At 34.2% G+C, this 17,211-nt stretch overlaps 1 protein-coding gene across 13 annotated transcripts in view; it reads right to left on the bottom strand.

Moving 5' to 3' along the window:
- DMD (dystrophin) overlaps positions 1 to 17,211 on the bottom strand; it is a 2,153,717-nt gene that overhangs the window by 1,577,662 nt on the left and 558,844 nt on the right. For 7 of the 13 annotated variants that reach the window (XM_065538825.1, XM_065538826.1, XM_065538822.1 and 4 more), the window contains exons 10-12: positions 11,544 to 11,585; positions 10,982 to 11,170; positions 10,148 to 10,329 (exon numbers count right to left, since the gene is read on the bottom strand). In XM_065538825.1, coding sequence (XP_065394897.1) covers positions 10,148 to 10,329; positions 10,982 to 11,170; positions 11,544 to 11,585 — 413 coding nt within the window. The remainder of the gene's footprint in view (positions 1 to 10,147; positions 10,330 to 10,981; positions 11,171 to 11,543; positions 11,586 to 17,211) is intronic. The other 6 variants (XM_015443662.3, XM_074029183.1, XM_074029182.1 and 3 more) reach the window with 1 other exon arrangement.

Raw genomic sequence — 17,211 nt, forward strand, 5'->3', positions numbered from 1 at the left:
TCGGTCAGCACGTCATGAGTTCTGCCAGGACTGGTTCCTTCTCTTCAAGGTGACAGGCTCTCTTCTGGCCCAGGGTGTGTTTAGAAATGTCATCTGTGAGCTAGGGCCTGGAATGGGGACCTCAAGACTCTGACCAGTGCCCTATCCTACTTGTGTGTCTGAGCTAGTATCCAAGTAGCAAGACAAAGTTCTCTTTATTTTCTCCTCTCTTCTCCATAAGTGGAAGGAAGGATTCTCTCCTGGAGCTGTGAGCTGTGCTGCCTGGGACTGGGGGAAGGGAAGCACAAGCAATCCCTTAGCTGCCCCAGCTGATGTCTCACTAGGTTGTATGTACCCCAAGTCCACTGACTCTGAGCCGAGCACAGCACCAGGACTTGCAAAGAAACTGCAGTCCTTGTGGCCTAGACTACCTTTGAAGTTTATTTAGAACCATAGAGCACTCTAACCCATGACGACAAGGCTTGCTGGAACTCAGGTTCCAACCACTGGGATGGATGATTCTTCTCTGGTCTAGGGTTCATCTAAATGCTCCCTCTGTGGTAGCTGGCCGAGTTCTGTTCTTTGTTGGTTTCCACTGTGACAGGGCAGCACTGATTTTCAATGCAAAGTCCTACAATCACTGCAATCTCCCTTCCCCAAGCACACAGACCTTCTTCTCCATGCCATGTGGCTGCTGCCATGGATGGGGGAGAGCTGGTATAGGTGATAGAACACTGCCTTTACTACCCTCTTCTGTGTCTGTTTCAGTGACATGAACCAAAAACCAGGTACTACGATCATGCACCTAATTTTTCACTCTTATGAAGGTACGTTTCTAGTGTGGGCAGTTGATCAATTTGATGTTCCTGCAACAGGGATAATTACTGGAGGCTTCTGTTTGGCGATTTTTCTCCACCTCCTCCACAATAACCTTTCAAGACTCATTTTTCCTCAAATATATGGCAACCATATAAAATGAATGATCAGATATTTTAAAAATGTATAGTACATAATTAAATATAGGAATCAGAAATCATGATATATTATAGTTCAAGAAATGGCAAACTTGCTTTAACATAGAAAAGCAACATTCATTTAAAAGAAAAGCTTGAGTACTGCATGTACAAACATATGTACATAGTTTTTTGTTGTTCTTGCATGGCAATAATGAATGGTCCATAGGAAGCATATTAGTATTTTTCAACTCCCAATATTTATAACGTTTATTAAAGTTCAATGAGTGCCCTGTGAAATATAAGCTTTAAAACCAGAATCCAAATAGAACAAATTACCCCCTCAAATGTGTAAGACTTTAGCTGTCACTGTTTTCACTATCTCATCACCTTTACCACAAGTACATCCATCGTTATTGTCCTCCAGTTCCCATGTTAAATTTCTGAATGTGTACCCTCAGCATCTGTGAAGGTGTTGAAACCCTACTGGCCTAGTTTACGTACTTGCCTCAGTAACTAGATCTGCTTTCCTCCAAATTCTGGTATCATTTACTAGACTTAGCTGCAAAGCCTGACACTGGATAGTGTCATTATGTGTATAAATCTTAGGCACTAATATACAAGTTTCCATCAGAGAATGAAGTGAGGCAAGGGTCTGACAAAATTACACAGTTTTTTTTTTCCCCCCTAAAACTAATGTGTTCATTCTCCTCTTTACAGCACCTTCTTTCCCACCACCGAGTATGCTGACATCTTGGTCTAGGAAATAAGACAAGGAGAGCATGTCATATATGTTTTTCAAAAATTCCCACTAATTGCGATCATTATTATATTGCACCCTGCAACCCAGTCTTGGAGGTCAAACTTTAAATTACAACCTCACAGTAAATATTTCACAAAGAACCCAACAAAGTTCTAGAAACGAAGGGAAATGTTCGAGTTTTTCACAAAATTAAACATGCACTAACATTTATTTTCCTATTTAATGGAATGTGAGAAAGAGTACCGTTTTTATAGTGCATTCTGTGAGAGAATCGAAAATGTGTCATTGTTTTCAAATCCTGATCTATTTTTGTCCTCCATCCATATGGCTGAATAGTTTAATTATTAATATTTTTCAACCATCCGAGGCAAGATTAAAGTTAAAATGCAAATAAATTTATTTTCATTTTGAAAACATAAATTCAGTTTAGTAACAGTAACATAAAGAAGCCGTGTGGCTAGATGCAAAAGATTCTTGTGGCAAATACATTATGGCAACCCTCAAATCAATCTTCCTGATTAAATGCTTTTAAAGAAAATAAAGAAATTTGCAGATGTCATCAGAAGCCAAGGACAAATATTAATATATCATGTTTGGAAGACTGTTTAAATTATCTCTAGTAAGAATAGGTAATGTTGACACGCTGAGATTATATTCATTTATATGGCAATAGAAGCCCACTCTCAACTTCAATAATTTTGCCACTACATAGTATCTGGCACAGTGCCTGGCACATACTAGACACTCAATAAATGTTTCCTGAATGTATAAGTAGTATAACTACAAATAAGACATAGTACAAAAATTCCCAATCAGAAATATCAAAATTAAGATTAAAACATCAACTTCTATTAAACCTGCTCTCTGAGAGAGCCTATTAATTTAATTTGAATTGTTCCAACCCCTGGCTGTTACCCTGTTCCAAAGTCACTTCCATATTTTCGGGTATCCTTAAAGTAGCACCCCACTCTCTGTGGTACCAATGTACTGTACTAGTCTGTTCTCACCCTGCTAATAAAGACATAACCGAGACTGGGTAATTTATAAAGAAAACAGGTTTAATTGACTCATAGTTTGGCGTGACTGGGGAGACTTCAGAAAAAATCATGATGGAAGGGAAAGCAAACATGTCCTTCTTCACATGACAGCAGGAAGAACGGCCAAACCCCTTATAAAACCATCAGATCTTGTGAGAGCTCACTATCATGAGAACAGTATGAGGGTAACACCCCCATGATTCAATTACCTCCCACCAGGTCCCTCCCACAACACATGGGGCTTATGAGAACTATAATTCAAGATGAGCCAAACCATATCAGCATTATTTATCTTTGTGAGAAAGCATTGTTTTTGAAGATACTCCTCTCATTTCTGTGAATTCCCGAAATTTAGCTTTCCTGTAATTTAAACGATGAGTCACATACATTATTAGTACAAGAGATGTCCACATTGAGCTGCATTACCACATTTACAGAAAAAGTATTATGACCATATCCATTTGCAACCTAACCAAATGTCAAGTTATCATCTACAAATAATTCCTACTTCTTAGTCCAACAGCTAATCATCAATACTCATCAACACTCATATGTTGTCTCTGTTATATATTATTGAACCAGAATCTTGCTATTTCTTAATCACCCATGGGGGATGATATCGACATATGAGGACTGAATGAAATATCAGCACCATTTTTAGAGCTCCCGAGAAAGTAATTAAAATATTTAGCCCACTTCACTTGATAGAAAAATAGAACAGAAGATATCTAAGTAGAGGTTTACAAAGAAATTTAGATTTCTACTGTGTCATAGTTTCAGTTTCATAGCATCAGTGCTTCTCAAACTTAAACTGATCAGGGATCACCTGGGATACTGCTAAATTGCACAATTCTGATTCTGTATATCAGAATGAGAGCTAAGACTCTGCATTTTTAACAAGTTCTCAGGTGATGCTGATGCTACCGGTCCTACACCACCTTGATCTGCAAGTTACTATTGTTTAACATTATTGGAAGAAGTAAAAAAGTAAAATCAATGATTTTACCACAGTGTGAAATAAAATCACAATTAGGAGTTTGAGACTGTGCACCTCCGAAGTATTTACTGCAATGAATTCAGTTCCAAGATTGGAACTACCTGAGTAACTTAATTTAGTTGTTCATCTATTCATTCATATATTCACATGTGCAAACTTCTATTCACTGCACTTGGGAGAAAATAACCCACTCATTTGTTCAGCATCTCCTTTTCTCTATCCACTCTCACATATGCTATCTTATTTCAAGATTCAAATAGACATTTGGGCGGGGGGAAAAGAGATGAGCCATATTTGTTAGATGTATTTTTCTGTCCAGTCAAAGCATTGATAGTGAATCACAATTATTTTCCATATTATGGCTTGTGTTTCTACCCAGATACTATTCAAATCTCTCCTCCTGCTGATATAAACCAGAACACAACTTCACTTGGCCTCCTGACTTGCTTTCATTTTTTTTTTCCTTTACCATCACAAAGGTTTCAGTTTCCACCTGCATGTCCTAATTACAATTATCAGGAAAGTTGATGGAACTTGCTGTGCTTGAGTCCTTGTAAAAATGTCAGTAAATCTTTTTTGCTCTCTGTAGGTTGCATTTTTCAATCAAATTAATTAGTTTATTCATAGAGAAGAAAATCTTCTGTTGTCCCTATGCCAGTTGTCTCCTTGCACTTCCACAGTTGGAAGTTGTGTGTCTTGCTTCCCTCTCCCTTACCTCCTATCACCCCAAGTGTATTCCACAGCATTAAAAAAAAAATCATTTGGCTTATTCTTAAGGGGTTCTAACAAAACCACATCAACATTCTCTTGTTTTAATTATTATAATTATGAAAGCAGTGGCACTTAGTTTTCTCATTTAAATCTTGTAAACATTGGTAAAGTTTTGTAATTGACCAGTATCAGCATAGTCGTGCCAAACTCGTTTGTGACTGGAGATGTGTTAATAAACTTCTTTACTGTGTTAGCTTTTACCTCATCATAGTTTTACATCCATGAAAGCACCAGAATTGGAGATAAAATACATTAGCAAGGAAAGAATCAAATGAGAGTGTGGTTATGAAGGAGAAAGAAAGGAGGAAGTATCTGTATGGTGATTTTTTCCTGACATTCCTTTGAAAGCATATTTTTAAATGTTGCAGTGGTGAAAACATAACTGCAAATGTAATTCTAATCATCCTGCTCACGCTCCCTTTCCCCCACACAAAAGACCCACAACTATACCCTTTGGGGAAAAAATGAGGCAATTAGAAAAAGTTGGAGAAAAAAAGTAAAAAACATCTATGAGGGCCAGGTTTGGTAGCTCATGGCTGTAATCCCAGTACTGTGGGAGGCCAAAGTGGGAGGATCACTTGAGGCCAAGAGCTTGAGACTAGCCTGGGAAACATAGCAAGACCTCATCCCTACAAAAAAATTTAAAACATTTAAAAAATTATATATGTCTATATAATTATAATTTTATATGTAATATATAATTTCATACATATAATTATATAATATAAAATTTTATATAACTATATATTATATATAATTATATATACATATGATTTTTAAAATTTTTTAAATTTATTGTAATATATTATGTAATTTTATATATAAATTATACATATATTTTTATATAATATATATTTATATATAAATTTATATATACACACACACACACCTCAAAGGGTATAATTGTGGGTCTTTTGTATGGGGATAAGGGAGCATGAGCAGGATGATTAGAATTTATATATATAAATTATATAATATATATAATATAATTTATATATAAATATATACAATATATAGTTATATAAATTTATATATAAATATATAGTTATATAAATTTATATATAAATACATATTATATACTATATATAATTTATATAAATTGTATATTATATATTATATGAATATATAATTTTATATATTATATATAATTACATAGTATATATTTTTATCTATTATATATAATTACATATTACATCTTATATGTTTTTATCTATTATATATAATTACATATTAAGTCTTATATAATTTTATATATTATATATAATTACATATATATCATATATAACATATAATTTTATATATCACATATAACTACATATTCTATATCATATATAACATATAATTTTATATATTATATAATTTATATATTACATATAAAATTATATATAATTATATATTACATATAAAATTATATATAATTATATATTACATATAAAATTATATATAATTATATATTACATATAAAATTATATATAATTATATATTACATATAAAATTATACATAATATGCATAATTATGTATTATATAAAATTATATAATATATACAAAATTATTATATAATATGTATTATATAATTTTAATATATAAAATTTTATATTATATATAATTATATATTATATAAAATTATATATGTTTTATATATAAAATGTAAAATTTTACATCAAAAGTGATATGGCAGGGTAAAAAGAATTAACTGATAGCTCATCTTATTTATAATAATCTTTCTTTACATTTTATACTAATTTTGCATTCACAAACTGAGTTTTTATACCCTATCTCACCTACTATCTTTTAGAGGTATGTCAGCCTCACACAACTATTGCTGTTTTATAAAACTATGAATTAGAGATCATAAATGAAAAATATATTGCCCCAGTTCACATAAATAAGTGTTTGAGAAAGCAAGACATTATACCTTAGGCAAACTGGAGAGGATTTTATGTAAGACAGAAATCAGGGCACGCTATTATCTCTGTCTTTTTAATATTTCTTGTTTTGTATGGTAATTGTTGACCGTTTATGGGATAAATAGTATTTCCTAGATGCAACTTGTATAACAGTAACTATAGGCACAAATCAAAGACGCCTATTTCCAAAGGAAAAAGCATTTTTACTGTCAAAAGGGGAAAAAAAGGAGCTAAAACTAAACAGAGAAGTGGTTTTTAAATTAACTAATTGGCTAAGATAGTAGAGTATACTTTTATCACGATTACCAGCTGGTCTAAGACACTACTGTGTCTTAACTGGCAACCTTTACTGGCCTAATAACTGTATACTTTTATCACAACTACCAGCTGGTCTAAGACACTACTGTGTCTTAACTGGCTACCTTTACTGGCCTAATAACTGTCCTCTCTTTCTCCAGTGGCCTTACTGATAGGTTTTCTTGACCTATCTCTCACTTTCATAAAATCTGATGGCTTTGTCTTGCCCTTGGTCTAGAATTCAAAGCCCTTATTCAATGAAAGCCCTGACCGACACTACCATATGTAATTAGTCTCCTACCTATATTTCCACCCCATCTCAGACCTCAGCCATCTAACTTACCACCCTGCAACTCTCCAGTTCCCCTGGTCTTTTGGTTCCTCCAGCAAGACAAACAGTCCCTATTTTAGGGCCTTTGCATTAGCTGTTGCTACTCCGTGAACTACACTTCCTTGGGATCTGTGAATAGTGGTACCTTCTTGTCGTTCAAATCTCAAACTAAATGGTACCAATCTTGAAAGTCTTACCTGGATCACAAAATCTAAAGTAGCCCTCTCAACCATTCTCTATCACATTACCTTTTAATCTCTTCAAAAAGTGTATTTTTATTTGGTATTTTTCTTTTTTTTTTTTTTTTTTTTAAATTGGTTGCCAGCCTCTCCAGAATGTATTTCATGAGATCTGGGTCCAGACCCTGTATGATCATTGAGTCTCCAGTGCCATTAATTGTTTTTGATAATGTATTTCATTAATATTTGTTCATATAAAGATATATATATCTCACAATGACTATATATCAAATGTAATTTGATTGTTGCTATGAGTTTGGTGCAAAAGTAATTACGGTTTTCCCCATTACTTTCAATGGAAAAAAACCACAATTACTTTTGCAGCAACCTAATAGTAAATATGTTGGTAGATGGTATTTGTAATTGATTAGTGTAAATGTTCATAGATTTTAGTGATAAGCTTATCTATATTTACAAGAAGTTTTTAATTTTTGTTATATCAACTTAGAAGTCATAGCATAGCTTTGAATATACTTAATATACGTAGACAAATGTTAATTATCATTTCTCTAATCGCTAAACCAAGGCTTAGACAGGAAATAATGGCTTCCAACTGGATCTATCCAAACCCTGTCTTAGGTAGAGAGAGAAAAGAAGTATGGACTAATCTATTTTTACTAGTAATCTTCTACTCTGAAGTAATCATATATTTAGAAAAAAATAGGTAATGCTCCAAGTTGAAGCTAATCATTGATATGACCATGATAATGGAAACTGAACAGGTTACAATTTATTTGAAGCATTAAGTAAAACCTAGATTAGTTATTTAAAAATACTGACAATATCCTCTTTTCATAATCACCTTTTTGTTTCCTCCCATAAAATCTTTCAAAAATTAGGTCCAGCGAAGTTTACATAATGGCTTATCTCATTAGAATTTTATAGGTTTTATGCATGAACACATGCAAAATTAGTGAAAGTGGCAAGGAAGACTCACTGTTATTTATATACTTTCATATTCTTTCTGAATTTGTGTTGCTCAAATAATGCTTTGTAAATTCATTTTTAAGGAATTTTCCAGAAAGGACTATGTGATAGAAGTGGTTGCATGTACGTGTCTCATTTTAAAAACTCTGTAAGATGTTTAGCAAAAGCTATCCCAGCTAGAGGGCTGTCCTTGCCTTCTTGATAATTATTCTAAAAGCTGTAACACATACCAAAGCTCCTAAATCTTCCCTAAGGACAAACTAATTTTTTGTCAATCTCAGCTAGGTAGTAATACTACCATTTTAGAATTCCCATTCTCTAGTGCGATGGGGATGAGGAAATTACATGCACACATATCTATATGTCTGTCATCCTTCATTTCATGGCAGGTATCCCTTGAAAGGGAGATATTGTGAATAAACATCTTTTTAAATGTTAGAATCACAGATAAAAGACTTTTTTTTTAATGTTTCAGATAAGAAAAAGTTGCAATTTTAATTCCAGGAGGAATTCCTATTTTCTTGCAACTCAATTTCACACAGCAATTAATTAACTGATTAGTATGAATAATTAATGCCATATTGTTAGTCTTATTGAAAATGGGGAGTATAAGAACAATGAGAGCATTTAGCCTCCAGGAGAGTATGGAAAAATAGAGTGCACAAAGGAGAAGCCACTGGTGCTATTATGGCAAGGGCAGTAAAAGAGGAGGTTGGATTTTCAAAACTTTCTAATTTTGTTTGAGGTTGCTTTAAGTTCCACAGATCATTGCAAATAGAAGCTCTAACCTGAAGAATGTTGGCATATGACCACAAGTAGGTGGCTTGTATATTAATATCAATAACAGATGGAGTAAATTAGTGGACCTGGTCAACGCTGGGGGGTGGGCAGACTCAATAATTATGATTATTTTACCTCTCACCTCTAGGGGTAGTGACAATCATCACCATGATCACAGCAGGCAAATACTATCAATATGCATAGACTAGTATCTCCTGGCTTGGAACACATATATAGTTATGAAACCTCTATCTTATATGTACCTTATTTATTCTTTCAAAAGGCCTGAGCTTAAAAATGTGTTTTCCTCTCCCTAATTTCACGCTATAATTTAGTACTGGAATACCAATGCCTCTAGCCTATCTAATGAGTTTCCTTGGTCCTATTTTTAAAGCTTTTAGTCTTCATAAATAATAGTTAAATAAACTTAAGGCATTTGGACAATTTTTTAACTTAATGTATTCAAATCCACAGTTGGCACTTCATTTTTCATTTAAAAATAAATCTATCTTGTCTTGATAGGCTTTACATGAATACACACACCTGCCAATATAAATCAAAGCAACATATCCAGAATGATGAGATCTGCTGGTTACCTTTATAAGAAATGTATCCTTTTTTCAGAAATGTCTCAAAACCTTTTTATTAAGTCAATATATATTCTTAAGACAATTCACAGCCATACTGTATTTGAATATGAATTTCCCAAAACGTTTGAATGATTTTTTTCAAGAGGATTTCCATACATAGATGAGTAACTAATATTTTCAAGGGCTTTTTCTTCAGAAGAGAAGTTTCCTGTCAACTGTAGCTAATAAGTGATTTTATGTACATAATCTCCTGTGCATGCTTCTGTGTCTTTTATAGTTACATTTTAATTTTTGGAGGAAAACCTAGAAAATAATAACTATGACAGAATTTTGGCAACTCTCAAAGCATAGTTCTGTAGAGAACAGTGCATCTATCTAGCATCTGCTCTTTTAGTTGTAAAAGTGAAAACCAAAATGTTATTGCCATGAAAATCCAACCACAGTGTCCCTTGAAAGAGAGCTGTGTGCCTTGGAAACAAACTGAGAATCGTAACTTAACCATTAAACCACATCAAAATAATAACAAGATTCCAAAACTTGTTAATTTTCTTAATTAAAAACAAATAAGGACTTACTTGCTTTGTTTTTCCATGCTAGCTACCCTGAGGCATTCCCATCTTGAATTTAGGAGATTCATCTGCTCTTGTACTTCAGTTTCTTCATCTTCTGATAATTTCCCTGTTCCAATCAGCTGACTTCCCAATTGTAGAATATTACCAACCCGGCCCTGATGGGCTGTCAAATCCATCATGTACCCCTAACAAAGAAGGAAGTCAACAATTGTAATTAGAACTCTAGGTAAATCAGTGTGGTTTTGAGTTTTATTTGTTGGCGGTTTTAAACTTGTGGCCCATTTAGATTTATTTTCCCAGTAAAAGGATTTTAATTTGTACTTGCAGAATCCCAAAACCACTTTTAATATGAATGAAGGAAAAATATCTTAAGTCAAATTCTTCAGAAGCAGGCCCCGAGATAAAGATTTCAGTGCAAGTGACTTATTAAGGAAGAGCTCCCTGGAAGTTCTGCAAGGGAGCTGAAGAAGAAGGAAAAAGGACAGGGAAGGGAAAGAAGCCAAACAAGTATATCATCTCAGGAAAAGTCTCCCACTGAGAGAAGTTAAGCCCAATACCATACAAGTACTGGGTCGGGAATGTAAGTAATGCCTCAGCATTGCCTTGACACAAGAGAAAGGAGCTGGGCTTTCATAGTCTTGTTGGCAAATCAGATAGAAATGCCTTAGATGATTGCTCTCCAAAAGAGAACTTCAAAATCTGACTGTTGGAATCCCAAGCACATAACAACAACTAAATTTCCGAAATACAAGGATGTAAGAGAGTAATTGAGGAAAAAGGATGACTTGCCATTATCACAAGTCATGTTTCGTTTTGTAAATTAATGTTTTAGTTTACCTCATGAGCATGAAATTGTTCTTTCACCACTTCCACATCATTAGAAATCTCTCCTTGTGCTTGCAATGTGTCCTCAGCAGAAAGAAGCCACGATAATACTTCTTCTAAAGCTGTTTGGTAACGGTCCAGGTTTACTTCACTCTCCATCAATGAACTGCCAAATGACTTGTCTTCAGGAGCTTCCAAATGCTGCACAATAAAACAAATTGGGTGTTACACAATTAATGTCTTTGCAGACTGTTCCAGTACATTAAATGATAAATTGAATGAAATATTTAAAATGCTAGGACTATCCACCTGCATTATCAGACACAGGAAAAGCAGATACAGAAAATAGTGAGCTTTCATTTTAACTTCTTCATGCATACATCAATTTTCAAATAGTCAAAATCCACAACAAATTAATATTGTATTAAAGTTCTTCTAAATTACTGGAAGGAGTAAATTAGCATATCACCTCATGTTGCTTTTTAAATGCTACAAATATTGATCCATAGGAACTTTCCTCAATTCTTATTTACAATAACTTACATATACATTATCGGAATTATATTTTACATACCTTTGCAATGGCATTAAAGGAAACATCTCTTCCTGAGAGGCCCTAGGTAATGAAATATTTCCAAATGTTTACAGACCAATAAAGGTATCAGTAAGAAAACAAGGAGGTAGGGGAAAGGAAGGAAACATTTAGAAAGAATAAAAAAACCTCACCCACCCATCTAAAATTTCTAACAGTATAATTACTTCTATGATTTAGCCTTTATTTCCAGAACGTCACTATTTAAATAGTAACATATTATCTTAGGAGAAGTAAAATATGCAGTATGTTTTACCCAATTTAATTAGCAGGATATTAAGTGAGATTGCAAATGGTTGTCTTGGAATTTCTACCTGGACCCTAAAGCCAAGAACAAAGTGTACAAAGCATCCATAATTCTAAAAAGAAGATCCAGGGTACCTGTTAAAAAATTGCTAAGAAGTGATCACAAAATTGGTCTCACAACCCTTAATCCACTATCTAGCTTAAAGGTGTGTAAGAGCAAGCAAGGAGGTCGATTCGAAAAATTTGGTGAGAAAGACTTCCTCTGGAGAGGCTGGAGTGCTCTGCGTGGCTCTAACTTCTCCCCATCTGAAGCCAAGTAATAGAGACAGGGTCGTTTACACGACCTCTAAACCTGGCCATATGTTTGCAGAGATTTGCATGCTATGGGAACCATACTCTCAAGTGATAGGAGAGGCTTCTTGGGATAACCTACATGTCTGCTGCTTTAACCTAAAGGCATTTATCAAGGGCAAAAATTTGAGTAAACTAGTAAGTTTGCAGGAGGTTTTCCTTGGGCAGGAGTGTACTCCTTGTAGGTTGCTGGGCTTCAAAAATCCTGAGACCATGCTCAAGAGGGATTTTGCCGAGGTCAAGAACATAGGCATACTATTTATGGAGTTGAGCAGAACAAACGAATATTGGAGAAATATTTGTAGAGGAATCTTCTGCATTCCCCAAATATTGCAAGCAAGCACTGGGCCCCCTAACAAACAAGGTTTTGTAAAGGAACCAAAAAGCAGTGTAGAACAACAGAAGCTATCTGGGGGATTTCGTAATCTCACCTAGAGAAAACTCAACCTTTGGTGGCTTTCCCCTGGTGTGTATACGCTGCATTTCCTGTCCTTCTCAGTTCTGGGACTTAACCCACTAAGCTGCCAGCATCAACTTACTTGTGCTCTTATGGAAAATGCTCAAATTTTGAAACTTTAATATTTTAAATTTCCCCAACTGTTAAGTCCTTTGAGATGACAAGGCACAGTGACAGTTATTGCTATGACATTTTCATCAAATGACACACTCTTTTTCCAGTTTATATAGAAGTGGCAGAGAGAGGCCATCCTGGTGGAGTCGCAATCACCCAACTTTATCATCTCAAAGAGCCTAAGTGCTCTGAAAGGGCTATTTGCATGGGACCCCTGTCTAAGAGTAAGGCAATATCTGAAGGTCTTAGGGGTTAGAACAAGTTTCATGGTGTATCCCTTCTATCTCTAAATACTATTAATAACAAACATCAAAGTCAGCATTAAGGGGGAAAATAACATAAAGGTAGCCTGAGAGATGTGCACCGGTGGAACCAGCTTCATGTTTGTGCAATCTGAGCAGTTGCACAGGGCCCTGAGCACAGAAGAAACACATGCCTCTTTTATCTGCTGATACTATCCTGAAATTCTTGATAATTTTATTTTTGAATTTGTGTTTTAGAAGAACCAGACCCTGTTTCAAATGCAGAAAGAAGGTAATTCTTTCAAGAAAATACAAACGACCAAGAAACCCTATCATATCCTTTCCTACTCCTGTTATGTTCCTGTATGAACCAACCACTTATGCTGAAATTGGTGATATAGAAAGAAAAGGAATCTTGTGACTTTGGGAAAGTTAGCCCTGCATAAGCCTTAGTTTCTGCCTATGTAAAATGGGAAGAATAATACTTCCATAATAAGATCGTGGTAAGAATTAAAGAGTGTATAATGCACTTGACAGAGTGTCTGACCTTGTGTAAGAACTAAATAAAGTATGTTATAGCTGTAATTATTATCAAATTCCTGTGTATGTATAAGAAGTGTTTTGAAACATAAATTGCCCCAAGGTTACCTTCTTAAGTCACTGTTTGGGTTTCAGGAGATGGAAAATTATTGTCGAAAATAAGCCCCCCAAAATGTTTAAGAGCAAACATTATTTAACTCTTTTTGAAATCTGAACCTCAACCTAGCCCGTATTTAAGAATTCTTAAAAATCATTAACAATATTGAATTCACATAATCTTCTCCAAATGAAACACTGTAAACAGCACTAGTACTCAAGTAACAATATTTCACATTGTGCAATTTGAATCAAAATATTAAACACTTTATAATTTATTGATGTTTACATAGAATTGAATTTTTGAAGAAAATATTAAAGGCATATCCTTATACTCAAGGACATGACACCTAGTACTCAAATTCTCAATGTAAATATTTTGTCTGAGAATGTGCATAAAACAAAAACATTTCAATGACAGCTTTCTTAAAGCAAAATTCAAATCTGAATAAGCTATGCAAAATTTTACATTTATATCCATAAATTCAACTATAGAGCTATAATCAAAATTTTAATTTAAGATCTGAGTAATTATTTGTCTACAGACTATTGTTTTTCAAATGGTAAGTCATAATCCATTCACGGTTCATAAAATAATGTTAGTGGGTTATGGCTAGGAATATTTTAAAATTAAAAGAATAAAAAGTATTAGTCTGTGCCACTTATATAATACTAAGAATTACTGTCTCAATTTTTGTTTCAGATGTGCATATGGGTTTATTTAGATATGTATGTGTATATATGTTCTAAGGTGAGATTAAACTTTTTTCTGCAGTTTGTAAAACAAAATTGGAAATGGCTCTAGAATTTCAGACTAAGTAAACTGATGAAAAAAGAAATTTGCTTGAATTCTACATTTGTATATTTTCCATAGACACCTTGGAATAAAAGACATTTTAAAATAAAACCATGTTTAATCTGAGAATTTGGAAATAAAGATATATAAAGAGGTTAATGCATTGTTTCAGCACCCCAAAATATGTTTTTATCATCACAGAATTTTACATTGCACCTAAGCTGGAATCAGTTCATACATGTCATGGCATCAAATGAGGAGATTTTCTAGGAAACTTGATTTTTGTTGTTTATAGATCTACGCATAAGGAAGATAGACCCCAATCATTTCATGAATGAAGATGCCAGTATCATCAACTGGAACTAATTATTTTTCCTATGCTTCAATCCTATTTTGTCTTTATCACAGTAGTTTGTTTCTCTTCAGTACATTGGGCAAATAATGATTCTGATGAGAGGCATAACAATGAATGGATGAAACGATTCTGTTTTTTTCTCAGAATTGAGTACACTCAAATTTATTCAACGTTATCCACAGACTTCAGAGTCTTAATTACTGCCTATTTGAGAAAGTATTAGATATTGTCACCTATGTTTCTTGAAGACATTGCTCATTAAAAAAGGTGGAAGAGTGGAAAGGAGAAAGGTAAAACAATGAGGGATGATAAATGACTGTTTTAGTCTAGCGATGTCTAGAAAAATCTCTAGAAACTCATTTCTGGAAACAATTTCTAGTCATAATTTGTAGTTGTAGAATTTCTATTACTAGAAATTGTCCTAATAAAGTATAGAGCAATAGCCTTGATACTACTCAACATATAAATATATTTTAAAACCCAGTTTACTATCTGCCTGATCTTGGATATTTAACCTCTCCGCATCTCAGTTAATCCATCTATAAAACAAGAAAAATATCTGTCCATAAGATTTCTGGTTAGATGAGATGAGATAGTGCATATAAAATGCTAAGCACATTCTAGATCCCAAGAAATGTTCTGCCAATGCCTGTGTTTGGGGGCCAATGTTCATTGAAATGGCAAATGATTTTTATGAGGAAACAGTTGAATGCGTTCTGTGTGTTTTTGGAAGCATGATTTGGGCAATTCAAACTGAGGTAAGTCATCAAGTGGCTACATATAGGTTGTGAAACCAGGAGTCCAGCAAACCACAAAGCTCTTAGAAAAAATAGCTGGGACACTTTGAGAGGGCACAGTCTATCACTGAGCAGTTTTATATCACTGATAAGATTGATTTATTTTTGCAATTTATCTAAATTCAGCCTTAAAATGTGATATGAGTTTTAACCTGGATAAAGAACAGTTTTACTGTTCTTGAATGCGTAAATGCTTCAAGAACATCTGAAAATTTTATCAGTCTTAGTTCATTTAAATGTATCATACTTCTATTTTATGGAGTCTAAGTCAATGCATGGATGGTGAATTTTTTGGTGTATTCTATAATCTTTTTATCCCTCAGTAAAAGATTATTTCAGAGATAAAGGATTACAGAGGGATAACCAAGTGGTTCTTTCACTAAATAACAGAAGAACAGTTCTGAAGAACCAGGATTAGTACCTGGAAATATTCTTGCCACATTTCCGCTGTGTTTTCTCACAGATATAATATGTAAACCAGGGTACTAGTCAAAGCATACAAATGATTACTGAAGTGATTTATGAGAAATTAATCCATCATGCAACACTGTACATGATATTCTATCTAATGACACTATTAAATAGGTAATTTTTAATATTGATAGGGCCTGAAATTCAGTTCAAAGTTAAGCCCTAATGAGGATTTATGAAAAATCATGGCTTGCTGTTATGGCAACATTAAAACAACAAATACAACTACTACATATATAATAGCAATAACAACAGCTGCCATTATTTACTGAGTACTTAGTGCCAGTCAATTTGCTAATCATTTAATATGCATTATATCATTTTTCACTACAACAGATCAGGGTAACAGAGATTAGTATGATGAGGAAATGGAAACAGAAAAATTAGGTGACTTGCCAAAGGTCACAAAGGTAACTGGTGGTTCTGGGACTTAAAACCAGGTTATTTGGATTCCAAAACACATCTTTATCACAATATGATCAATCTCTGTTAATGAAGAAAATGAATTAAGAGTCTAAGCAATAGCACTTTTACAAAATATCATAACTTTTTTTTTTCTGTTTTTTTGAGATGAAGTTTTGCTCTTGTTGCCCAGGCTGGAGTGCAGTGGTGGGATCTCAGTTCACTGCAGCCTCCGCCTCCTGGGTTCAGGCCATTCTCCTGCCTCAGCCTCCTGAGTAGCTGGGATTACAGGCACACGCCACTACGCCTGGCTAATTTTTATGTTTTTAGTAGAGACAGGGTTTCAGCACGTTGGCCAGGCTGGTCTCAAACTCCTGACCTCAGGTGATTCACCTGCCTCGGCCTCCCAAAGTGCTGGGATTACAGGTGTGAGCCACTGTGTCAGGCCCTCATACAACTTCTTAAAAATAACTCAAATTACATTTTTTCTTAATTTCTACAAATTCAATCAATGGTTTGGAAGCTACTAGGAAAATACCTGGTCTTCACTACGTTGGTGAGTAGGAAATCAAAAGTCAAGTCTAAATAATGCACGCAAGTCACAGACACTGGTGTCACACTGAGGAAGATAACCAATATACCAGAAAGACAGCAATGGGATACAGCCCGGATGGTAGCACAGACCCGATAAGCCCCCCATTCTCCATGATGTCCTTATTTCACACTGCATGTCTCTAGCAAAATATCTCATGTACCTCGTAAATATATACACCTACTATGTAG

Source organism: Macaca fascicularis, chromosome X, assembly GCF_037993035.2.
Source record: "Macaca fascicularis isolate 582-1 chromosome X, T2T-MFA8v1.1".
Taxonomy (NCBI): domain Eukaryota; kingdom Metazoa; phylum Chordata; class Mammalia; order Primates; family Cercopithecidae; genus Macaca; species Macaca fascicularis.